The 26,524-nt window shown below is 35.3% G+C and overlaps 1 protein-coding gene across 3 annotated transcripts in view; it reads right to left on the reverse strand.

Annotated features, from left to right (window-relative positions):
• FBN2 (fibrillin 2) overlaps positions 1 to 26,524 on the reverse strand; it is a 152,688-nt gene that overhangs the window by 111,619 nt on the left and 14,545 nt on the right. For all 3 annotated transcript variants that reach the window (XM_088532677.1, XM_088532676.1, XM_088532675.1), the window contains exon 6: positions 4,772 to 4,969. In XM_088532677.1, coding sequence (XP_088388803.1) covers positions 4,772 to 4,969 — 198 coding nt within the window. The remainder of the gene's footprint in view (positions 1 to 4,771; positions 4,970 to 26,524) is intronic.

Genomic DNA, 26,524 nt, shown 5'->3' on the forward strand with positions numbered 1-26,524 from the left:
AAATGAGTATTGCCTCAAATATAAACATATCACAGAAATAATAAGCTTACTTGATAGTCTTCTACTGTGATATTGATTTTCATGACAGCAGGATGGCATCCCAGATATGTCTGTCAATATTGTTAGGCATATTAATTGCAAACACTAGGCCATCTATTGCCCTGCATTGAATTTGAAATTTTATCTGTTTTCTCACTTCTGTCCAGTCTATTTCAGTGTCTATGGTATCCAGCACACAGTCTTTAGTAAAGTTCAGGGGGGAACATTATCTCCTGAAATGGTTTTATTTATTTAAATGTGCCAGCAGTCCTAACAGGAATAGCCACCTTCATATTTTCAGAAGCTATTCAGCTGTGGACTCTTTTTCTCTCCTCACTGCAAAAAAACTAACTGTCTGAAGTGAAAGGGTGTAGCTGAGAAACGGACTGTTGAGGAATGCAGGGAGGAACGGAGAAAATGTCCCGCATAGAATTTCTGCCATTACGCTATTCCTACAGCTGTGTAGAAATGGCAATAAAGCATTTTAAAGTAGAACACTTAAGTTCCTCTTGCCTGAATTCATGGGGATAGGGATGTCTGTACAGTTACAAATACTGTTTTTTAAGCAATGGATAGAAGTTATTGAAAAGCAAACCTGTTTCTTGTTTGGTTTTTCTTCTTTAACTTATTAGTTGTTTGTGGTTGGCAAAATAATAATAATAATGTTCTATACAAGCACAGTACTCAGTGAACATAATTAACTCACATTGTGATTTATGTATGGATAAACTAGAAATGAAACAAACTGATTGCAAAGAAAGGAAAGCTGGTTTATCATCTACATTTTCACCTATTTTACTGTTAATAGAGCCATGTAAAATACACTAGGATAGGAATATACTTCATACATATTCTGTGAGGAACAGGAGCAACTTCATCATCTGTAGTTAAACCTTGTCAACCTTTTTCTCTTTTATGGATACCAAAATTATGCACTTTCCTCCAATAACAGGGCATTCAAACTCTATTGATTTCAGCTTGTTCGCAACACTCCCAAACTTGGATTTGTGTGGATGTGACCATCTACTTCAAATACATCACGGAACTAAACAGTCAAACTATGTACTGAACAGGTCTGGTCTAATCCATATGCATTGGAGAGACAATTTTATGAAATGCTGCGGTTTTCTGTGGTCTTTTAATAGAATCTGTAAATCTGATGTTAAGTCAGTGACTTTCATTCTGATGATTTATTGATGACATTACCCAGATGCTTGTTTTTGTTTCTACAGTCCTTAGAGAAATTAATTAAGACCGCTCTATTCTGACTTTTCTATCTCTTGAAATAAAGCCTCCTCAGCTGACAGTTTTTGCATTTGGAGAAATATTTTTTCCTGCCTGTTGATACTCCACATTTGTAAAAATCTTTGTAACACTCCCCAGTGTTCCATCCTTGACAGCTGACTTCTCTGCTTTGCAGTTTATCTGCATGTAATCTCATTCATTAATTGAAATTTCCATCTATGCATAAATCACAGATCTACCTCTATTTATTCTTACACTCAGACTAATCTCTTTCCTGGCCTTCGTGATGCTTCCTTGCAACCATGTGCCTGTGGCCCAGTTTGGCTGTTTGGTGTATCCTGTAATTCCCTCAAGATGCTACTTCACCCAGCTATTGTGGCTTGTATTTTCTTGGACATTCTCCATGAAAAAAACTGCTGTAATATCTCTAACTTTCCACATGTAACTGCAAATCCATCTTTCAGCTTATTTCTGCAGACTATGCACTCTAATAAGGAGGGTAAACAGCCTCTCCAGTGTCTCATCCTACCTCTCTGCTGGAGAGCTTTGACAATTCAAGACAGAGTATATAACATGCTATAAACCTGCAAGCTGGAAAGAACTTCCATCAGGAATTACAGGTTCTCAGAGTTTCCAGTAGGTTGTCCTGACAACTGGAAGTTAAAGTAGCTGTTTCTTGGAAAAAAGGAACTGTTCCTCTGTCTTCCTCACAGAAGATTTGACTTTTATTTATCTGTTCCTGTCATATGATCATTCTGTAACATCACACATAACTCATGCTGACTAAAATACAATGAAATCTTCCTAGACAGTAGTAATATGCCAAAAATGTAGCAAGAATAATGGCAGTTCAAAATCCTTTTGTTCATCCCAAACATAGACTATCGTATTGTTTTCATGCTTCCCAGCAGAATTCAGCAATGATGTCAACTGCATAACTTAAAAATATTTGCCACACACAATAAGTTGACAGAAACAGAAGACAGTATTAAAAACCTTATTGAAGGCACGGATGCTAAAGAGCTCTTTTGATCTCTCATGTAGTTGCAATGAAGTCCCAGAAGCTATGCCAGGCCCTCTTTGGCACAGAAGTTTTAAGAATTCATTAGATCTGGCCAAGTTTTTCACTAGCCAAGGAAGTTTAATTGTGACACATCCATGCCAACATTCATGCCTTCAATATGCTGTCCCTATTTACGATAGTGTTAGGAAAAGAAAATTTGAAACATATTAATGATTTCAGGATGTAAAGCAGAAGTTGTTAAGAGTAGACCCACACAGAAAAGTGCATTTTTCATTCCCATGAAAGTAGTATGGCCATAGAAGCAGGAAAGCAAACATGTAAAATGAGGAAATCCAAAAGAGTTTATTTTATTTAGTTTTAAGTTAATTAATTATTTTAGGTAAAATAGATTCTTTCACTGAAATAATATTGAAGAATTTTATAGAACTGAAGTGGAACTAGTCACTTAGATTGTACTTTAAAGTCAACCATAACAGTGTGTGAAAGTAAACTGAAGGAAGAAAATATATGAAAACATATATTTTTTTCTTGTTTTAATTTGAAGAATTTAAAATCTTACACCATCCTGATTTTCTCTTCATTTTGTTAGCTCACATTAGTGCAGAATATTTACCAAGAGCTTTTAAACAGGGGTTCTTAAGTAGAATTCCAGGTAAAACAGCTGATTTTCTTCAATATGTGCAATTTTAAGTCAAGGGACTATGATGTGATGTAGGGGAAAGCCGCATTAAGAGAAATATTGCAACACACAAAGAGTAAAAAATATACTGAAAGAGTAGAAATAAAGGAATCACGGCAAGAAAAGAAGGAAATTATTTATCCTTTCCTGAAGCAGTAATAGATCAACTCTCCTGAAATCTGTTATACCATTATGACTCACAAAATATGCCTGAATCAGGATTTTTTTCTCAATCATGCAATAGAAATCCTTGTTTATAAACACATACACACACACAAACCCTGATATTACATTCTTTTTACTGTTTTGGAAATACAGAATCTGAATAAAAAGTTCTCCAGTGTTGTACAAGACAGTATTATAAATATTTAGAAGATTCCAGTCAGCTTCATTACTTCCCTTTCATTACATTCAGAATTATCTCTGCTATGTATATATCTGCTTATGCATGTAATGTTGGCAATAACCTGGATGTGTCTCCTCAAACAAATTTTGGAAGACACAAGCTATTGATACACAGGACCCAGAGTAGTATATATATATATGTATAATTTGTCAAATTAAAGAACAGAAACTCCAGTGGCCCCTTCCAAAACCAACTACTCTGTGTGATTCTGTGGGAAAAATAAATAAATGAATAAATAAAAGCATTTCTCCAAGTTATTTGAAACTTCCATTAATTTATTCCAAAATTAATCACCAGAAATGATCCATTTATCTCTATCTTTATACTGATTATAATCAAAACTCAAAGAATCAAGTTGATTTACAATGTCCAATTTCAGCCTTAACAGTAAATTTCCTCTTCACTGTTGATAGATGTCTCATGAAAAGGGTCTGAGAAGTCAGTCAAGAAACTAATAACCGATGGTGTCTGAGGGCCAAGTTACAGAAAACAAAAATACTCTCTAGTGTTTTCATCTAATTGGTTTCTACTGCCACAGAGGAGGTTCTAAGGCAATGTAACACTATGGCAATCACTTCTGTCTATGAAGTGACATCATCTCCCAATCAGTAACAGGAGAAGTCATGCACTCTCGTTTGGAATTTCTATTATTCTTCATTATTTCATTCTTTATGCAGTTTATTCTCTAATTTAGCCAAACAGCAACAGCAGAACAGGTGATTTTTCAAGATAGCCATATCAGAGTAACGACACAAGGCCCTACATCAAGAGCAGCAAATCTCTCCTCACCACAGCAGAAGATAATGAAGAAGGCAAGAAGGTTTTTCCTTTACTCAACGTACATTTCACGTATACAAAAGCAAAAAACCCCACAGAACTTCCAGTTTCATTCATGTATCTACAACTGTTCAAATAATCCAGTGTATATAACAAAAGATTCACTGTGTGCTTTATCAAAACTCAAGGATTAAAAACATATATATGCAATAAATGCCAATGCTTTTCACAAGAAACATTACCCAGTAACAAGCAAAAGTAAATTTCTCAAAGTTGAGCATCTTGTTCTTTCCTTAGGTAAGGGCTAGAGTAACGCCATCCAGTTCCCTAATTGGTGCTCTACTGCACAAGCCAACATTCTGCCCTTTTAGCGCTCTGTAGTTATGACTTCTCAGAAACCATTCATTTTTTCTCAGCACTTCAAACTTATTTTCTATATACGCTAGCTAAAATTTGGAAGAATCAGAATTTAAATCTAGAATCTAGTTAAATCTAGAATGCACACAAAGAAACCTGTGGGTTTTTTTTAAGTAGACATGAGGCTTTCAAGATGCGTATCAGTGACACAATATGTATGCACAGCTTGAGTCAGAAGGCTTACCTTGACACGCTCCAGTACGTATATTAGGGATGAAACCACGGCGACACGGCTGAGGCTGAGCAGGGCACATTTCACAGGGGTGACCCCATGCTCGGCCAATGGTTGCACAACAGAGGGTCTTTGTGCAAACGATCCCAGTTAGCTGGCCCTGGCACATTTGGTTGTTTACTTGTGTGAAACACGGGCCTGTTCTGTAATCTGGAAAAGAGGAAAGATCACTGTATTGTACATCACTATGCTAGTATTACAGGAGGACTCCAGTTTTAATCCAGTATGTATCAGTATTAAGAAAATATTAACAGGAGTTGGAAATGCAAGTTACCGTTTACAGAGACAGCATGACACTTTTACAAGGATGCTGTAGTTTTTCAGTTTATTTTTTTCTAATAGATGCAAATAGTGAAAGGCAGCTGGATCCCAAAACGGATCTGTGCAGTGACAGGATGCATAGTAAAATAAATTACTCAAAGAGTGGAAAAAAAGAAGAAAAAAAGGTTGAATAAATCAGAGAGGGCAGGGAACTGGGATTACTTGTGTCTACGCAAATTTATGGCAATTCATTAGAAGAAACTCCAGACCACTGAAACCACATGTTTGTTCACTTCACGTTAATCTGATCCATACCAAAAACTGCCACAGAATTAACATTCCTGCTGGAATGCTTAGAACTAATCGGTATATCATTTATTTTCAAATTTGTTGTTTGAAATAACACAGCCTTTTCAGGTTGTATTGAATATACTGAATATAGCATACAAACTATACAAATATAGACATATATACACATACACATACATAAAAAAACTAAACTCCCATAAATGGTTAATTCACCAAGGTTCAACCTGCACAAAGAGAGGGAAATTTTGACCTTATGAGGCAACACAAACAGGAGACAACAATTAGCTGAAATTCTCTAGGAACAAATGAGAAACAGATGGCTGCTCAGAATCAGATTTCATATCCTTATGGAAACTTCAGGAGGACAAAACAGAAGTGCAAAGCTTCCAGTCAGACTGGTCAGGTGAAAGAAGTCCATATGAACCTCGTAACACTGGGATTATGGCTGCTCCCCCTGTTGTCCTTTCCTATTTCCTTTTTTTTTTTTTCCTGCTGAAAAGAGATTTCAATATCAAGCAGTGGTTCACATGCTATTTTCTCTTTTTTCATGTGTGTGCAGTTGGGCTTACACTGACTTATAAATACATGAGAGAGAGAATACACGTTTTCGATAATTGTATACTTTGATACAGAAAAAACAAAAATAAAAGTTTTGACACATTTTAAAAGGGAGAAAATTGTATTTCCAGGGAGACTGCTTATTAACCTACACACCTGTAAAAAAAGACTTGAACCCAGATCATTTTGAAATTGGAATATTTTGTGTGGCAAAAAGCTATTTAAGATAATTTTTGCAGGTCATCAAGAGAGCTCCATTTCAGCTAATATAAGCCTCCTGTAGTGAAATTTTTCATGTTGGGCAGTTCAGAGCAAAATTTCCATTTGCTTTAGTAAAGTCTGAATGTCATGGTTGGCTCCACATTTGAAAATAACTATTTACAGTAACTTTATGCAACACATATATATGAATTCCAACACATAGTGGATGTAATGAAAAAACACTGTTATATGATTTATACCTTTCAAAAAAATCATCACAAATAGTATCATCCCACTACCGAGGATAAATTTGTCATAAGCTATATTAGAGCCAGAACTGTATTTTAGCAAGTAACATACTCTTCAAAGCACAATATTTTTACCACAGTCTCTCAGTCTTACCATTTGCCTGCTTACAACAAGTTTTCTTCACACTGAGATATAATACTCTTAAAGTTAGAATTAAAGAGCAGCAAATGTTCTGCTCCCTAATTTTAATAGGGTTTATTTGGATAAGGGTTCTGGAAAGACATTAAAAGTTTTTTAAAACTTTGCAAAGACAGTTTATTTTAATCTTTCCAGATTTTCAGTAGCAAACAATCTTCAGGGTTACACCTCTGAGTTTCTCCTGTGCTCACCAGGTCACTGAGACAGTTCTTGTGGTAAAATATGTGCATTTTAAAAAGGAAGTCCTGCATATTAAAAAAACATTTTAATGACCTTTGCTCCAAGATTCTGGAACACAAGTAGCGTCATAGTGGTCTTAGTTTAACCAACTCTAAGGGCCTTGCCAAATCAGAGATACCCGAACTTTTAGCATAAAATACAGACGCTGACAACTGATAGCAGAAGACAGTGATCTCATCAAGCTATAGCCTCATGTAAGAACGGCAAATATTTGAAATAACAAAACAAAACAAAAAAATCATCCATAAAAGGTTTAAATTCCATGAGTAATTTCACAGTAATCTCATCTGGATTTTAGTTTAGGGGTAAAGGTTAGGAAAAAACTCCACCATAAGCTATGACTGTGTACTTCCTTCATATAAAGTTTACTCAGGTGTCACAAAGATTGAGGGAAATGTGATATATAGCAGTTGACCACAGTAGTCAGGCTCCTACCAGAAGAAAAATATAAATGTTCAGATTTTAAGAAGTGAAATAAATTGAATTACATCCTGCACCCAATGAAAGCAAATAGGAATCTGTGTATTGACTTCAATGACAACAGTATTTATCCTTGGAAAGGAGTATTCACAAATAAAGGAGGAAAGGAATTTCACAAACAACTGTATGGTAATTTATTAATAACTATGATCTGTAAAGATATTCTGTATGTCACACTGAAAACAAATATGATCTTCATATGTATGGAAAAAGCTTATACTAGCAATTGGACTAGCAAATGGATTCCCATACTAATGTTAAATAAGTTAAATACAGTACTAATACAAATGATTAAAAAAGAATTCATTTATTTCAGTTTTTGCTTAATGACTGAAGTACAAGTAATACACAAATTATGGAAAAATCCATAGTCTGTATATAAAAACAGAAAGACTGTTTGTTTGTAATCCGCTTATTGCACCATTTTTGCCCAAGCAATGGTTGCAGTCAGATCAGTTAAGTTTGAATACTTTCATGAAAAATGAATAAAATGAAATTTTAGACTCCTTATCAGTAAGATTCTCGAAAATATGAAGGTAAAATAGACAAAAGCATGGTTGGGGCGGGAGGGGATAAAGGAAGGGGGTCCTATATTAAAACATGAATGTTATCAAAAAAGTAAGACTTCCGGTTGTGCAAGGCACCGTAATCTCAGGATCCACACAGATCCTCTTGGGGACTCCAAGCTCTGTCCTGCAACTGAAGTGATATTCTTCATCAGCATACCTTAATGGATCTATTCCTGGAGGGCTACTCAATGTGCAATTCATCTGCAGAACTTCAGCTGATCAGGCACTAAAAACATGGCAACATGCACTAAAATTAGAGTGCAGTCTTCATGGGTGAATGCCAACTGCAGTGAACTCAGGGAGTAATTTATTATGCATCTTTTAAACTTTCAAAACTTGTATTCACCAAGTCTGCTAAACTTAACATTCTAGCTGACTTTAAAATTCCTACTCACAAATAAATAGCCCAGACAGTCCTGCATTGTTATAGCATCTGCTTTTTGAGGAACAGCTTTATAAAGCACCAGTCCTGGAACACATGAAACAACTGGAATAGAACTACAAATTATGCCTGTGTCTCAAGGCTGGTGTTCCTAGAGATATTTTGGACAAAGAGCACCCCTGATAAGAAGTCTGGAATTTTACCAGACAAGATTCAACCTGAAGCCTAAACCTGAGGTACGAAGTGTGCTTAATCTCCATTGTCCCCCTGTAAGACTGCAAACTATTATGTGTATATTCTACATACCCTGGTAGTAACAGTTCAGTTTGGAAGGTGGGACTGAAAGAAATATTAGAGAATACAGACATACAACAGAAGAAAAAGCAAAAGAGCAAACAGTGAGTTAAATGCAAGTAATACCAATACACTGATGTGTATTCCTATTCCTATTATGTAGGAAATACACATTATGGACACCTACATATAGGCCTGCTTGGCCCTTACTAAAGGGAGAAGACATAAACCCAGGGACTCAAGCTCTATAACCAAGCAAATTCCACCAGTCAAAGATTGCAGGATGGCATCTGAAAGTCTGTCTATTGCAACTTGCTTGTAGATTAGCTAACTGAACTATTATTTAATTTTCAGTTAGGTTTATTAATAAAATTAATTCTACTCAAAATGCAGTGTTCTCTATTATGTTGGGGTAATGACATATAATCAACAATCCTCTCTCCTAACAGAATGTGTGGCTCATGACCTTGGACCTTGGACTTCAGGAGGGGAGATTCAGAAGCAGACCATTTCCAGATCGCCACAGGATCTGGATCTCTGCACAGGGCAATAATGATTCTTTGCCCTGTTCTGGCACTTACACATCAAAATTAATGTTGGATAACTGGAAAAATTATGAAAGAAGACAGAAGACTGATTTATGGTCTCAAAAATATGGCTTATAATATGAAAAAAACAATATAATAATTAAAAATTTACATCCATTACAAAACAATCTGTATCTATCCACAGTCTATCAAAAATTAAGCCTAAACATGACTTGACTAAAATAAATGTGAAAGAGTCCCAGTAGTGGTTGGTTTTCCAACCTAAGAGGAAATCATAAATGAGATTTTAAAATAGAAGCTGTAGGAAGGCATTATCCAGATCAAAAGTAAAATATAACTATTTTCACAAAAGCAATTAGTCACATAATATATTTTTGCTTATGTAAGCAAGTATATCAAGACTAGACGACATTTTAGAAAACACTGCACTTTTAAATTAAGCTGTGGATTTGATTCAGAAACATTATGGGGTGAGGTTCTGTAGTCTGTTCAGTATAATCAGACTTGATTGTCATAATGGTTCATCTTAAAATCTTGAAATCACCTTAAAACCTCTTGCTTTATGAATCATCACCTTTTCTTTATCGATCATCTGACTGTTAGCAATTTCTTCATCTGCTCCTCCCGAGCATTGCTGCTTTGTCAAATAATTTTGGCCCAAAGAACACACACTAGAATATGCATTATAAATCATTCATTGTATAAAAAGGGCAACTGTCTTGATGAAAGTGATTCTCAGCACATATGTATTTTGTATTTTTTTAAACTTCAAATAACTGTCTTCAACATGCACTATAACTTCAGGAATAGCAGACTTCAACAGCGATCACTATTCTTTATATAATGAAATTTTTTAAAAGTTCATTTTCTCAGCATTGACAAAAACAAGAAATAGCATACTACATTTGTAAATTAATTTTGAACTACACAACAGCATTCTGTCCTTCCACAGAAGTATTTTATATTCAGTGCAATCTCTATTCGCACAGAACTACGTAGGAGTTCTAATCTCAATGGTAAGTTTTAAAAGGCTTCTTTACAGGGAATCTGCTACAAGGACTAGAAACATAAGGATGCTAATATTGGATATGATCTACCTACTTTGCTTTTCCTCCTGTATTTCTGTTCAGAATCAGATCATTCAGTTGAAGGTGTAAAAAGCCTCCTATAAGTAAACACAGGATAATCTGCCTGCCACATAAGTTTCCACCAGTGGCTAACACCCATTAGCTCAAGTCCTGAAACACACTGTTTAACATCTCAACTTATATTTGCTGTTATTTGGATTCGCATACACAGATTCAATTTCTATCTGGATTTTGTCATTCTTAACCTCCACAGTTTTATATGGTAAAAACTACCTAACTGCTCTTAACCATAACATCTTTAATTCTCCTCAAGTAGTTAAAAAGTAAAAACAAGAGCCAGAAGGAAAAAAAAAGGGAAGGAAAAATGTACCTTGACATTTTGGAATGTCCATTACAAGTTATCTTGAAGAACACTAAACTATGAAGTTTCTTCTCATAGGAAAGCACAGACTAAAATTTTGCTAAAGGCTTCTAACACCAAAATATTGTTTCTTCATAAAGCCTTATTGGCCACACACATAAATACTATTGTTTGTGCAGTGATAGTTTTCCTGTGCCTACATAAAGCCCAGATGAAAGTTTGAGAAGGCTAAAGGGACATAGTCTGCAGTGTTGGAGCAACATATTTTGATAAATCCTCTATTTCATGCCTATGAGTGCTAGAAAGATTAGCAGGAAGGAACTATGAAATTTCTTCCATCATTTCATTTAACAAAGCCTAACAAAATAAGGAAGCAATGTATCTTTGCAAATATATATTCTTAACCATAAGCTATTTGGAATATTGAGGCATTTATTCTTAAAAATAAGAAACTGAAAACATTAAGCATATTGATCAGTCCCAGTCAAATGAGTAGTTGGTAAAGAATTTAATGAAGAGGTTTAACACATCCTCCCTTTACAGTAATTAAGGACCAAAACCTAACATTTTGTAAATCTGTTTGATATAAAACATATTTGCCCTTCTGAAGGGCTTTTTTACAGAGCCTCTTTCTCACAAGTATGATATCCCACAGATGCAATAATTAATGAAGGAATGAGAAAATGAATCATTTTAACCTCTACCTTCACATTGTAGGCTTAAGTACAGTAAACAGTTTTTTTACTACTGATACCTCAAAAATCCGTTTCATGCATTATTGGGTAATCAATTTAGTATATGACAAATCTTGGATCTGAAGGATGGAAAAGCAGTTTCTGTCATTAGAGTTCATAGGGAAATTTATTCCATTCAAAAATTAAAATGATCACGGCTGTTGGGATTTCAGAAAGTCCAAGAAACTGGACCTTGTGTAAGGTAAGGTAGAGCTATTAAGTTTGTATTGGAAAAGATCTAAAGTTAAAATATGTCCTGCTAGAAGATGCTTCAACAAGAAATATGCTGCAGCAGCTACTGTCTTTATGACACTTTTGATAGGATGCAGTGGCAAATTTCCCAACACTTTCCACTAACCTTCAAATAGCTCCAGGAGTCTTAAGTTTACATTCACTGCTTGATTCAAAACCTCCTCCCTGATAATTGATTTTCCAAAAGATGGGAGCTGAGCTGAACCTCTTGCAATGAACCCTAGATGTTTTGATATTTAAAAGCATTATCATGCCTTATCTTCCTATGATGGTGACTCCACAGTGCAATCACCAAGATTGGAAGTGAAAGGCATACCATATTTTTCCACTAATCCTGTATAGATGACAGCCCTGCCAGAAACATCATGCTTCAAAAAAAATAGGACATCTGGGCTTTTCCTGGATTTTTATCTCAGTGTGAAAGAAAAGGTTGATAATACTCATAGCTCTACTTGAATTCAGACCACAAATCTGAATGCAAATATTATCTTTCTTGTTCAACTCTGCCTCACCATCTGCAGATCGTAAGCCACAGTATGCAAAAAGAAATTTAAACATTACAAAGGTACATGAGTTTGTTTTATTAAAGATTATCTAAAATTGTTTTTCCTTCAATATTTTAATCATGCTAATATGGAAAATTACTCTTTTTGCAGTAATGTTTTGCTGCCAATGCTGAGGGTCTGCCTTAAGGGATGTTTCAAACGTTTAGAACAAGAAGTTAGATGGATCGTACTGATTCAGGCCTGATATAAATAAAAAACATTTTTTTAAAGGGTGACATCCAACAAGTTGCGGAAAAAGATTGTTGGCTGAAAATGAGAGCTAGTCTCTTGGAAAATGAAAGAGACTTGGCAAGACTGTTAATTTCTCTTGGAAAAAGTAGTCCCTGGTCAGTACAGCTATTTAGACTAAGTTGTTCACATAAACCAAAGCCTGAACAGTAGAGCCTGGCTACCCTCTCTTCCACTTTTTTAAAGAAATTTTGTGTCAAGCCCTTAGCTAAGCTTTCCACACAATTAAGTTTATTAGCCACATAAAAGATGTGATAATTAACACAAAGGTCTTTTAGATTTTTTTTTCTGGATAATGCAACTAAGCTGAAACAAATCTCTAGGAAGTTCCTTGGCCATCATCTAAAACAAGGATTTAAATAAAATTTATTTGATATGTAGTATTCCAAAAATGTGGTTTAGTTGAAAAAGTTGTTCAATATGTATGAAAATATATTCTGAAGCCTTGAACATTTTTGTACAGCTGACAGATTTAATTTTCAGGTAGAATTTTTGCTGCTGTTCTACTAGTCCCACATGACTGATTCTGACCTACTCCTGTGATGCAATACTTTCCATCACACAGACTCCTGTGATTGATTAAGGCACTTAATATACACATGGCAATTAAAAAGGAGTGTGAGGCAGCTCTAAAATAAAGAAAAAAGTGTGCTTAATGTAGCAGTCCATGTGGGCTTTGTCGCTCTTAGCGAAATTCCAGTTTCTACCACTACTGCTGTCATAGCCATTCTAAGCACATTCTCATTTTCCTCTTGCTGGAACACAGAAAGAAAAATGTTTTCCAAAAAAAACATTCCAGAGTTTGCACACCCATTTTTACATAATTGATATTATGTCAGCTTAACTGGACAAAGAATAGTAGAAGTTTCATATCATCTGCAGATCAGAAAGATTTTTTTTTCAGTTAAAAATATTATATGGCACATGAGAAAAGAAAGAGCACCAAGCACTCAGCTTTATTTCTGAAATAAACACAATATTTTCTAATTAGTATGAACATTAAAGCACATACATCTAATACGATAAGAAATTCACAGTTCAAAAAACATTTTATAAATCTACATATAAAGAAAAAGATACATGGAAATACTTTGTTTCTGAGAGCAAATAAAACCCATAAAGAGAAAAATAATGGTGGGACTCTCAGGTCACTCAGCCCTGGTGAGGCCGCATCTGGAGTGTTGTGTCCAGTTCTGGGCCGCACGGTACAAGAGGGATGTGGAGCTGCTGGAGAGAGTCCAGTGCAGGGCTACAAGGATGATCAGGGGCCTGGAACATCTGCCCTATGAGGAGAGGCTGAGGGAGCTGAGCCTGTTCAGCCTGGAGAAGAGAAGGCTGAGAGGGGACCTGATCAGTGTCTATAAGTACCTCAAGGGAGGCAGTGAGGAGGATGGTGCTGGCCTCTTTTCAGTGGTGGCCACCAACAGAACTAGAGGAAATGGCCACAAACTGAAGCACCAAAAGTCCCACAGGAACTTAAGGAAAAATTTCTTAACAGTGAGGGTGACAGAGCACTGGATCAGGCTGCCCAGAGAGGTTGTGGAGTCTCCTTCTCTGGAGATCTTCAAGACCCGCTTGGACACAGCCCTGTGCCACGTGCTCTAGGTGTCCCTGCATGTGCAGGGGGGTTGGACTAGATGACCTCTAGAGGTCACTTCCAACCTTAAGCATTCGATGATTCTATGAGAACTTGGAAGAAACTTTTTGCTATATACAACTGCAGTATTGCACGCTGACCGTTACTATGTGGAATGAAAGTTCGGAAACAAAAATCTCTAAGTCTTAACTCTGATGAAGACTTCACTTTTGATTTGTTTGGAGCTTTTTTTATAAGCTTATGTAGTAAAATATATAAGTGCATACATTTCCTTAAAATTCTATGACCACTGTTACTATATAAAGTTTGCATCTGAGTTTGAATCTTGGACTCTAACATGATATGATCAAAAACTTAATACACAAGCTGACACAAAAGGAAATACTAATTAGCTGCTATTACATCAAGTAATAGACTGAATTACTGCAGGGAAAAATGTACATAGTAGTAAGAAATCGTAGTAATAACTTTTTGTAAGGTTCCCCATTCAGCAATTCTTATCTAGTATCGTAATGTTAAACTTCTTAACTCTTTGCTTAGCAGAGATGTCTACCAAATTCAAAACAGTTAAGGAATTCTGTGTATCATGCTGCCTATTGCTCTCGCTACTTTTCTTGTTTCTCCTTTGAATTACAGAAATTCCCAGAATACTAACACTCTGGTCCAAACAGAAGGTTCTTCAGGGCTACTGCATGACAAATAACAACTAACTCTCCTTTCCCACTTCCCACACCCTCCTAGAACATCCTCCAGAAAGACAAATACAATTCTAATGGAAGGGATTTCTTGTCATGCAGCTTACCAGATACAAGTAATCAATCCCACTAATGAAAGTGAGGCAGTTTATACTAGAGTACCTGCATGGAGAAAGGTTTGCAGAGAAGGTTCAGTGAATTTTTAACTATTCTCAGGAACTCTAACCTCACCATGTCATATTGGAACAGTTTTAGCCAAATGTGAAATAGCAGTCAGAAAAATTTAGGGCTACAAATGCCTTTTTTTTTTTTCTCTATAGTGGTGAAACTCAAACACAGCTAAATGTAACTTGTATTTTTGTAGTACATGGCAAAGTGGTTTGTTTATTTTTAAACCTCTGGCTACCAGTATGTGACCACATCAGGTCAAAAATAAAACCAAAAAGGGAGACAATGTTTACATGTTAGCCCTCAGTCACCCATACCCCCATGGGCTTTATGCAAAGTGAAGCCTCAAATTAGTGCAATGCATAAATAGAAGAATTGAAAGTGAACTAACAATCTAATACAGCCACAGCCTCTTCCATTCAATGTGTTCTTTCCACTTGCCATTAAGAAGGCCTTTGAAATGCATCCATATTCCAAAAAAAAGAGGGAAATTATTTCTGAAACAATTCCTGTGTAATTAAGAAAAGCATGTAACATCAAAAAGCCTTAGTGACTCAGAAGCCCTATAAAAGCCACAGACATGCATGAATTCTCTTGTTAATGTAACGGAAAAACAACAACAAAAAAAAATCCACTGTTTCATGCATAGATATGGAAACACCATATTTAGCTAGCAAGACACGTTTCCCCAGATTACTGTCTAGACTATCCTGATGCTTAGTTGCAGTTGGCAATATATCATAAACCCGGGCAATTACTATTTACTACAGTTCCTTCTATGGACTGGCATAAGTATAGTTCCCAATTCTTCAGTCTCTCAGCTCTGATCTTGGTGAACACATTTCTCATTCATTAGCCACTTTCAAGTGCGAGGAAGCAGATTTCTTACCACACTCCAGGATCTTTCAAGCCTGGGAGGTATGTACTGTTTATTGGCTTCAGAAAGCTAGAGCCCTGATGATACTTGGATAACTCTTCTCCATATAATTTAATTAGTGTATTTATAGTTTTTAAGATATTGCCTAGCCATTGCTAATGAGGACAGATATGGCTGAGAATTTAAATCAGATAAAGTTTGAAGAATTTAAAACCTTCATATTTAATTCATTATGAATTGAAAAATAGTTTTGCATTAAAAGTTTTCTTTCTAATACATGATTGCTATGCCATACTTCACTGTCAGAATCATTAAAACTTCATTTCACTTCTCACCAGATACACCATGCTTACGTTTGCTTGTTTCAAGCTTTCTACTTTTCCATTTCCCTTTTCTGTTGTTATACACTGGCACAATGCTTCAGGTAGCCAAAGCAGAAGATCCGTATTTAAATCCAATCTAAATCTGCATTCTGTTCTTAATCAAAACTCCCAGTAGCTTCCCTAGGGTTTCTGCCAGATTTAGTAGTGCAGAACTGAACCCAAAAAATCTAATTTCATTGGCTGCAATTACTCCCTGGGAACCTGCAGAGACAGAAGACCCTCATTTCTCTGCCAACACAACAACCAGTGATGACTGCAATACTGTACACATCATGAAGGGCACTCCATGCTGGGGGAAAACTATACAGAGGGACAGGCAATGAAGTCATGGCAAAGGAGAAGGACAAATTCCCTGTGTATGTCATCCTCACCAGAAGTAAGTGTGAAAGATACTCCAAAGTTAATATTTCATCGGACTAGATCAAAAGGCTTCTATGAGCCCCTGGATTTTGTAAAATCTCATCTTTAAGAAAAAATATGCTAGGCAGAACACAATTTGTTGCCAGAATACATACACATAGTGAGAAATACAAGACAGCGCAGAACACATTGGGGAATATAGAAAAAGAAAGTTATTTCTGGGTATCTGACATCTGGCAGACCTAAGGCAATCTGCACGTTCTGGATGCAAAACTCTGTCTAACCCCAACTACAGAAATTCATTAGAGCCACACACAGTTTAATATTCTCCACACTGATCCTGAGGGCTCAACATTTAGACATTTTTATTAAACCCCTTTTTTATTACCCAGAACAAATATGAAGTTTATATTGAAATGCTGTCCCCTTTAAGGGAAAGGTAAATAAACTGAAAAGGATATACCAAATTCTTACTTCTCAAACTCAAATTCCCATGATTATTTCCTGCTTTGAAAAAGTGTATAGGCATTGTTAAACAGTATTCATATTTTCTATCTTGTGCTTTGTATCTTCCATCAAATGTTGAACCCCAGTACCATATTTCAAAAGAAAACAGAAAGGAATATTCAAAGTCCTCTTTTAACCTCTTGGTTTGGTATTGCTACGTACATAGGCTATGCACACATATATCCTAAGTTCAAAACAGTTGTGCAGTTGTATGAAAATTTTTTTCATTGAGTCTATAAGAGCCACTCTGTCTGATGGCAGTGATACAGACTGCATGTCTGTATCTCCATCTCTAAGCATAAGCATATTATATATGCTTATAATATATACATAAGGGCACAGTAAAATTTATTTAATATACATATGTGCAAACATATTGTTTACACACACAACTGCCAACTGTACAGCAGATTAGCCTGTCTATAATATTCTTGCTTGAACAGTCTTGTATAAGGTTTGGGGAATAACTATACAGACACTACAGCCCTGAAAAATCACATAATTAATGCTACCAACACACTTTGCAAATCTGAATGGTTAGACAATAAGATTCTCTCTAAGTCCACAGACAATGTGCTGCTTTTTCTTTTGGCTCTAAGTCTAAATTTCCCATCTGTTTCAAAGTCTAGCAGGATAATTTTTTCAATATGGGACAGACAACTGAACTTTGCACATTAAAAGAAACTTGCTACCAATATTAGGATAAAAAAAAAAAAAGGGGGGGGGGGGAGCAGGAGCATGATACCACTATATTATTTGAAATTCTAATTGCCTGTGCCCTAATAGTAAGGGACTCGGTTTGCCTTTGTGATTCACTTTTTCCTCCATGACTTATTCTGCTACAAAGCAATTTCAACTTAACTAGTAATCTACGTAATATGGTTAAAATTTTTCTTTCTTTAAAAACTCATGATAAATAGGACAATAAAGCATAAATTAAGACCTCAAAGCTGTAAAAAATCAAAGGACAAATATGCACTCTTCAAGTTTCTTTAATCCTTATGACATTTCTATCACTTCATGTTTCCAGGTTTTAAAACAGAATTAGCACTGTTGATGAGGTTAAGTTGGTAGGTTGGCTGGTTTAATCAGAGCAGTATCTTTAAAGAATTACTTCTTAATTAGTAAGAATTAGTAAAGAATAAGCAAAGATAAATAAGTCATTAAATAAAGCTGAGACAGTTGCATAAAAATGGAAAGGCAGTTAGGATCTGGGTCCCCTTATCACATCTAACAAAGGCCTTGCATGTCTTATCTAGTTACATAAATGAGTCTAATAAGAGGTACCTTCTCTCCAGCTCTTCCTTAAGAAAGCATCTCTGTAAGTATGCTCAAGTCAGTGTCTACATGTCAGCATATTTTCAAATGATATTAGAAAACAATACAGAAGAAAAAATCTCATATGTTCAAAGGCTTTTTCTTTCCTCCTCAGGATGCTTAATTAACTCCATTGAAATTATCAGAAATATGACCATGTGAAACACAGCACAGCTGTATTTTCAAAGCACACATGAATCTTAATGTAAGAAAGTATTTAACAATTACTGCTTATTTTGATGTTAAATATTTTACAAACAGGCATATATTTCAGTATCTAGGCATATGATTCTGTTCATTATAATGAACTTTATATATTTAATTTAGACAGAAAACAGACTAGCTCAGACAGAAGACTGTAAATAAAGAGAATAGAGAATTCAGAAAAGTATGCCATAGAGCAATAGAATGACATCTTTGGAACACATTTTCTGACAATGAGAAATGTAATGAAATATATATCTATTGGATGATATTGTTATATTGTTTTAAAGCTTGTAAGCTGCTTATCAAATTACAAAGGTTCTTGTCACACAAGATATGCTAATAGAAAAGAAGATCCTCCAGGCAAAAAAAAAAAAAAAAAGAGAGAGAGAAAAGAACTACAGCTATTCACAGTGCCATACTCAAACTGTGTTTTGGATGCTTTGCAATGGGGACCTTAAAAGGATAGCTTTGTATTGCTTATGATCCTGATTCATCTGTTAGCCAGTTAAGGTCTAGCAAAGTTAAAACAGCACTAATCTGTTTACCTATAGGTGTTGATGATTGTGAAGGATTGCTCCAGCAACTGTCAGAAATTATATGCATCATTTAGGGAAGCCTCCTCTTCTATCTCAGTCAAAATGCCTTTTCTGCATGAAAGAGGCAGGAATATATAGGGGCAACTTACGTTGCTTTGCAGTAGTAAAATAGTAACTGCATCTTGCTGTGAAAATTCTTCCACTGGCAAGATTCCAATGGCCTCAGGGATCATTATCACTTCAGAGATGTTTGAAATAACATGGCACAATCTCAATCTACAATAAGCAAATGAAAGGACCTGGACAAGGTTATTAAAAGTAGAAACATTCATTCCTGCTCTACAAATTCATAAAAAGTGAAAAATATAGGTAAATGTATTGAAATTAAATTTAATCTATGAAGAACTTTGCATTATACATTTCAATTCCAAAATGGAGAAGGTACACCTCTTTATGTACATGCCTAAATTGTCACATTTGCATAAAGCAGTCAAATAAACAAAGGATCCTTTAGCTAGTGAATGCAAGACTAGATCCTAGAAGCTTACAGTCTGAGACTTAATTTTGTATTATAGACCTCCAACTTTCCAATCAGTCAGTGTTTCAGAGACTTGTTTCTCAGAAAAGAAAACATTTTATAGCTTCAGAAAGGCTCTTCCATTGTTTCATTTTATTATTTTCAGATGTTTTTGATTTAGTCGGGAGGCCTTTCTTAAACTTTCCATTTACTGTAGATACTCCAGATTAAGCTTGCATTACACAAATACTTATAAGCAATGAACTTTTTTGCACGCCATACTGCTAAGTGTGAGGTAGCTACATGTGTCAGTAGAATGTCTAGAAAGTGACATTATACTCTGATCCGTTACTTAAAATAGCATAAATGAGACCAAAATTTAACACGAGCTTTCTTTGTCTAATTTTCCTGTACTTCATGCTGCAAGAAATAAAGTCTGAAAAAATCTAAAATTACTCCCTATATCTACCATATAAACTAAGTTTCAAATATATCAAGAACAGACACAATTCAACTGTTCTACTGTCAAGTCCTTGGAATACCACAAACAAAACTACATCTTCAAAGTAATGCAGAGGGAACTGAAGAATGCTGAAGAATCCTGGAGCTATTCAGCTGCACACACAGTAAAGAAAGAAGAACAGAAACAGCCTCCTGCGTCCCATCCCAACATGAGGAAAAACATCAGGAAGGAAAGAAGGACAGGGCTGACAGAAAGGAAAAAGCAGGCTATGGGGCTGCATTATCTCAAGAGTAGGAAGCTGTTTCTTTTTAGGCATGGAAGATAAGAGTTCCTCAGAAGGCAGAGGGTTATAGCTACCTAGAAGGGAGAAAGGGAGCAGCAATTCCTGTACGAGGAATAGCGTTAGTTTATTTGACAGTGTAAAGGTATGAAGGGAAGGTCTGGACACCAGCTGTACATATATTTTCCTTGTCAACTTCCACTCTTTGAAAGCTCAATGAATCGGATATACTCTGCAAGCCTGTTACTTTTATTACACCCTGAATTTCAAAAAGCATCTGGAGCTCCTATTAAAGTCAGTAAGAGATGCGAATATTCATCACCTTTTAAAACCCGGGTGCTTAATCTTTCTTGATTCCGACAAGCTAAGAATCCATAAAATGTAACACAGACGTAAAATAGTTTTCTAGGCAGACAATGGTAGCTACTCTAATGTTGTACTTGTATTAAAATGACATCACACGCCTGTTCCCAAAGAGGAAAAAACAAGCAGACAGTAGGCCACACATTACTATAGATCACTATAGATCCTTCCTCAACACTAAGAAATAATAATGGAGCCACTGACTGGAGCGGGGCAATTTTTATGATCAGTCATTTGTTTAGAACACATAATGTAAGCCATATCCTATTTGAAAATCAGCTGAAAGTTAAAATAAAATGCAAAGCTGTGAACATATTGGGAAAGTCTTTATTGTGTATTAAGTTGCAGAGCAAAAATAAAATCATAAGTAAATGTTTGCTTAAATGTGAAACTGACAAAATAGCCATAGTACTGATTTGCCCATTAACACAAGCAGTCAATGGCTTCCTTTTCAAAAATAAATACCATATCTCAATGGTGAAACTGATGAGTAAGCCCACTGCCTCTTACAGCCTGCTCCTATAAATGTCTGGCTGTGGTGCTCATGGTAAAATTGCTCGGATTCCCAGTAAGCAATTTTACCATGTTCAGTAGCACTATCTGCAAGTTAAGGTGACTTCTAATCTTTTGCATCATTATTTACTTTAGAAGTTTGATCTTACTTTTAAGGCCAAAATGGAAATGTCATTCTCGATGCCACCGCATAAGAACTGAACATGCTGGAAAACTTGGTTAAAAAAAAAAAGGGGGGAGAAAAAAAGAAAAAGAAAAAAGAATACAAGAATATCACAGTTCCAGTAGGCTTCATGCTGAAGTTAGCAAACACACAATAGCAAAAGAACCAGAGTGGAGCAGGCAGCTCAGCACCACTAGATTTCTAGTAATATTTCCTTTATCAGGATTTCTATCTCTTCTCTGTTTTCCATTTTCAATTTAAAATCAACAAGAATGTATTTCACTAACCTCCCTCTGCTTTCTTTGAAATTTATCTGAAAACATTGCTGCACTGCTTTAAACACGTTAGTGAGTCTAGCAGCATGACAAACTTTCCTGCCAGTACTTTCACTACAGCTTTTTTGGATGTGCTGATAGTGTTAGAGGAGACTTGTAGTGCCTAGCACTGTGAAATGACATGGTGCTGACTCTTGATTATGAACTGACCTTACACACAAATGTCTTCATTTTCCCTGGGACTTGATAAGACACTTTCTGTCAAATCCTGTCCGGCACAGGTTTTATCCTTTATCCAAACTGCTTCCGTTCCATTCAATTTAATTCTTGATGGTGTTTTACCTTCTGTTTTCAACAGCTCATTGCTTCACAATGAACAATTCAACTCCCACTTTATCACTACCTTTCCTTTGTTGTTCTTTTGGGCTTTTCATCCTCTGAACATTTTGCATATCATTGGCAACTAGATGGCTAATTTAAGGCAGTGATTGAAGAATGAAAAATCCACCCTATGAAAAGTTTAGCAAAGGCTTTCTTTTTTCTTTTCTTATACAGATATTTGTCAAAAAATGCCAATCTTTCTTCTAGCTTTAGTAGGCAAAAAAAAGTCATAACTATTATATTTAATATTTAACCAATACACATAATATTGTTCCAAAAGAACAGTAAAAAGGCTTATAATACTTCCTAGTAGTTGTTCATCAATACCAAAGCAAGAGATAATTGCTCATACTACAAAGTTCATAGAACAATCAAATATTATGAACTGGGTGAATTGACCAATGTTATAATAAATGTTCAGCACATAATTTAAAAGAATCACTCTTTCTGTGAAAACGTCCTTGTTATGGCAAGCACAAGCTCTAGCAGTGCTCTAGCAGAAAAAGAAGAGGTCTAGCACCACCTCACATAAGCTTGAAAAGGTGTAATCATCAGGAAAATACCATTACTGCACTGTTTTCAGAATAGCAGTAATTCTCTCTGTTGAATCTTCTTAATTTTTTACAAGAATTCAGATACTCGATTATGTGAGAATTATTGTGTGGTTACAACTGAAATAAAGTTTAACGCTCCCTTCCCCCATCAGTCATTTGTTAAGAATACAAATGCCAAGTTACACACACAACACTGTAGGATCTGCAGTTAGGAGACAATCTGAAACAATCAGTACAGAAAAAAATCAGGACACCAATGCTTATGCTTATTGTATAAACACAAAACTGTGGTATAAAACTTTAGATTAGATGCATCCAATCGTGATGACATTATAATTTGTTTTCAATTTCCTATGCTGCACCAATAATTAAATTACATTTTAGATTTTATTAATTTGAGTTTTAAGATTAATTAATTTGAGTTTCATTTTGATGTTGTAAATGAAATTTCTATCAATTCTTTTCCTTTCTTAAATAAAAAGAGCCCTATAAATATATATTGTTTGGGGAACTTTATTGTAGCTGTTTGGTTTGTTTTCACATTTTTCTGAGACTACAACCCAAAGCATTGGATGTTTGGACTGATAGTCTCTGTCTCATTCCTATATTTGCAACAATTGCTTTTTGTGGATACTCCCACCATATAGGTTAATGACCCATTAAAGAAGGGAGAATAAATTAGCTTTTGATTTACCTGATCAAGACTTGCAAGTTCTAATAAAACAGCTTGGAAGATATTGAAAACCATGTTCTGGCTGTTCCATGCTGTACTCTAAAGACAGATAGATTCCTAATCTAAAGATTAGATTTAGATTTCCATCTAAAAAAAATCCCTTAAAAATTAAAAAATATTAGTAATAAAAGCACATTCATACAGAAGAGCTGGAAGAGGTGCCACTTCCACATATAAACACTACATTACTGCAATTTACAAACAAGAGATTAATAGAACCTCATGAAGTAACTGAAATCAGAAGGTTACAGGAAGAAACAGACTCCTCCACCAAAGTCAGATCACATTGAGTTCACAGAAAATAATCATTTTCAAATGCAAAAGATCTGCAAGAAACTACAGAGTTCCTGTGGCTTCCTTTTTAATCCACCCATAAATCCACTGGTATTATGTATATATATTAGAGCAATGACATCAGTCCTAAGTCACCTTTGTTCAAAAACTAGCTTTTTACCTACCTATTGTAAAAGAAAATCACACACTATATAACTACTGAATCAACAAGTCCATAAAGAGGAAGGCTGACACAGTCTGCCTGGTTTGCAAATGAATCTCAGCAAAAGTCTCTCCAAGAAAAGACAGACAAGTGAAACGAGAGAACTTCCTCATACAGGTAGGTGCACATAATTGATTTTCACATCAGAAGTAATGGAAAGGAATTGTACAGGGATCTGTATTGCAATCCATGCTGTTTAGCATTTTCCTTGATGGCTTTGAAAATGGGGCAAGGGACAAACTAAGCTGATGACAATCACAGGAGAAAAATGAATTACATTATGAAAAACAGTTAAAAGACCACTTGCTCCAAAATATTCTGGAACACAAAACTGACTGATTCAGGAAAGCATTCTGTAGAAATATCACAATTATTTCTTCTGCTAAAAACCTACTGTCAGTTGCTGTCAGCAGCAGAACCCAAGGCTAGACTACCCTCTGGTCTAATACTGGGCCAATTCTTATATGTTCTGTCTTCCTGTCTGGTCATCAAAAAGAACTTCTTGTCACTCGTCTTATATTCTTATATATCATAAACTGATATACAGCTTAAAGAGTGTTTCTCAACTGGAGCCAAAAAGTAGAGTTTTTCTTGCTTTTCTCATAGTTCTCCTTTTAACCTGAGGAGGTTATTCAAATCTATGCTTTCATCTTTCTTTTGTAGACAAAGATTAAAGGCATATGATTTCTAATTATTTGCACTTGCAAGAAAGTGCAAATATCCTACATATAAAACACTTAAATAATCTGCTATCATACGTGTGAACTAGCTGAACACTTTTAACAATACCAAGTGCTTCAAAACCAGCTATGTCAAAAAAATAACATTCAAGACGAACAAAGATCTGTTATGAAAGGATTTATGTCCTTTTTGCTTGTAGACAGATACATATTGTAAACATACACAAAATTTTAGTTTTTTTTTATTATTATTTTTCTCCTCCTTCTTCTTCCCTGCTTCAACTTTGAATGAACTTGTAACTGCTCAAGATAGTTTCCTAGGGATTTTTGAATGAGGAAGTGGGCAATGGTCACTTTTGATAAATTCTGTTCACAAGCTAGAACTAATGAGGCTTGTATCAATGTCTTCTTCAAATGTCTCAAGTCACTGCAGAAAAAGATATTCTTCTTAGTTGCTTAAGAGGAACCATATCCTCTTAAAAGGATCAGTTCCCCACTGTTATCTTCCTTGGAAGTCTTACAATCAACTTAAGTATCTCTCTTTTCATTCCTAGCAACTTTTGCTCTTTTTTAAGGGGATGTGCTTAATTTACATCTGTGAGAACTGTGTTCAGATTATACGGAGTCTCCTACCACTTTTCAGTACACGATAGCATAGCCATATTTGGTCTTTTGCATTCAGAGATAATGAATATTAAACTCCCTCTGAGAATTACAAAGCAGCATTAAAGCACATTCTAAATATTATTAGTATACTGTATCCATTGCTCCAGAAAGTCATCTAACAAATGGCTGACTGGGATGAAAAGTATCACTGTATTAGTGATAATATAATCAGAGCTAAAAGGGACAGAAGGTGGAAGGAATACTAACCATCTGAGTTTGAAATCATTAAAGAAAGGGAAGGAGGAAAACACTGGGCTTTTCACTACTTTCTTAGTCATTACTGCCAACACTATGTGCAGCATTTCAAACTTCTTCCTTTAAAATGCAAAATGTTAAGTCTTCAGTATAGCCAGAAGAGATAAATTTTCAGCTACCCGATAACAAGGAATACATACTCAGTAGATATCTTGTAGGTTCTCTACTGCTTTACGTCGTTATTGGTCTGCTTGTGAAAGGAGAGAGAAGGGATAAAAATGAATAGCAAAACCAAGTAATCTAGCAACAGAAACTTTTTGTGTATCATATATCTTCAAAATGTATCAATATGTATGATATATGTATAAATATATCTTCAAAACTGAGCTTGTAGAATTAAAACACAAGTTTTCTGAACTCACATTGCACTCACATGTTTTCTAAGCCTCTGGGTATGACTCTAGTCCCAAACAAATAACTAAAGTAATTAGCAGGTTCTTATAACAGAGAGACTTTGACCTCTTTCATTGATTCAGACACCTACTTTTCTTTACTTCCAGGTCTAGGGACAAATTCCAAAGATATATATAACTGTCACATTTCTGTCAGTAAATATTTTATTTCCTATTATTGCATGCATTTGTATGTATTCTCTCTCACTCTCAGCAAAGCTAATTAAAGCATTTGGTTGTTCTTGTTTTAATTTTTTTTTTCAAATGAATCTTTTATAACATGACATTTTGCCTATAATCAGCCTTTCATTCTGTGTGATAAAAGCTGACAAAAATGTTTTCAAGAGAAATTTTAGAAAATGAGGTAGGAAAACATTTGTTAAAAATCAGAAAAATTAGGATAATTTGCATTTTTGTTGAGCTCTTTAACTTATGTATCTAGTTCAATTGACTAGATTTCAAGTTGACAGTCTAATTGTCTTTATCTTAGCAGTGGCAAATACCTCCTGTGACATGCACAGACTTCTGTAGTCATGCTATGCCAGTGAGCTAAGATTTTTTTCCTTTAATCAACAGATCCCAAGAGACAGCTTTACAGATTTGCAGAAATGCAGCACCCTAAATTTCACATTCCAGTGGTTAAAAGCAGACTGAAGATGGTGTTTAGCAAGTAAATATTCCACTAACTGTGCACTGGATACACTGCACTTCCAAATACAAAACACTAGGACATCAAAAGTTACTATGGCCCAGTAGCAAGAAAGGAAGAACAACGCTGGTAATATTTGGCTTGGAAGGATAACTTGATG

This window comes from Tinamus guttatus, unplaced genomic scaffold (genome assembly GCF_059628265.1).
Source record: "Tinamus guttatus ecotype Peru unplaced genomic scaffold, ASM5962826v1 Tinamus_guttatus_pri_ptg000464l, whole genome shotgun sequence".
NCBI classification, from domain to species: Eukaryota; Metazoa; Chordata; class Aves; order Tinamiformes; family Tinamidae; genus Tinamus; species Tinamus guttatus.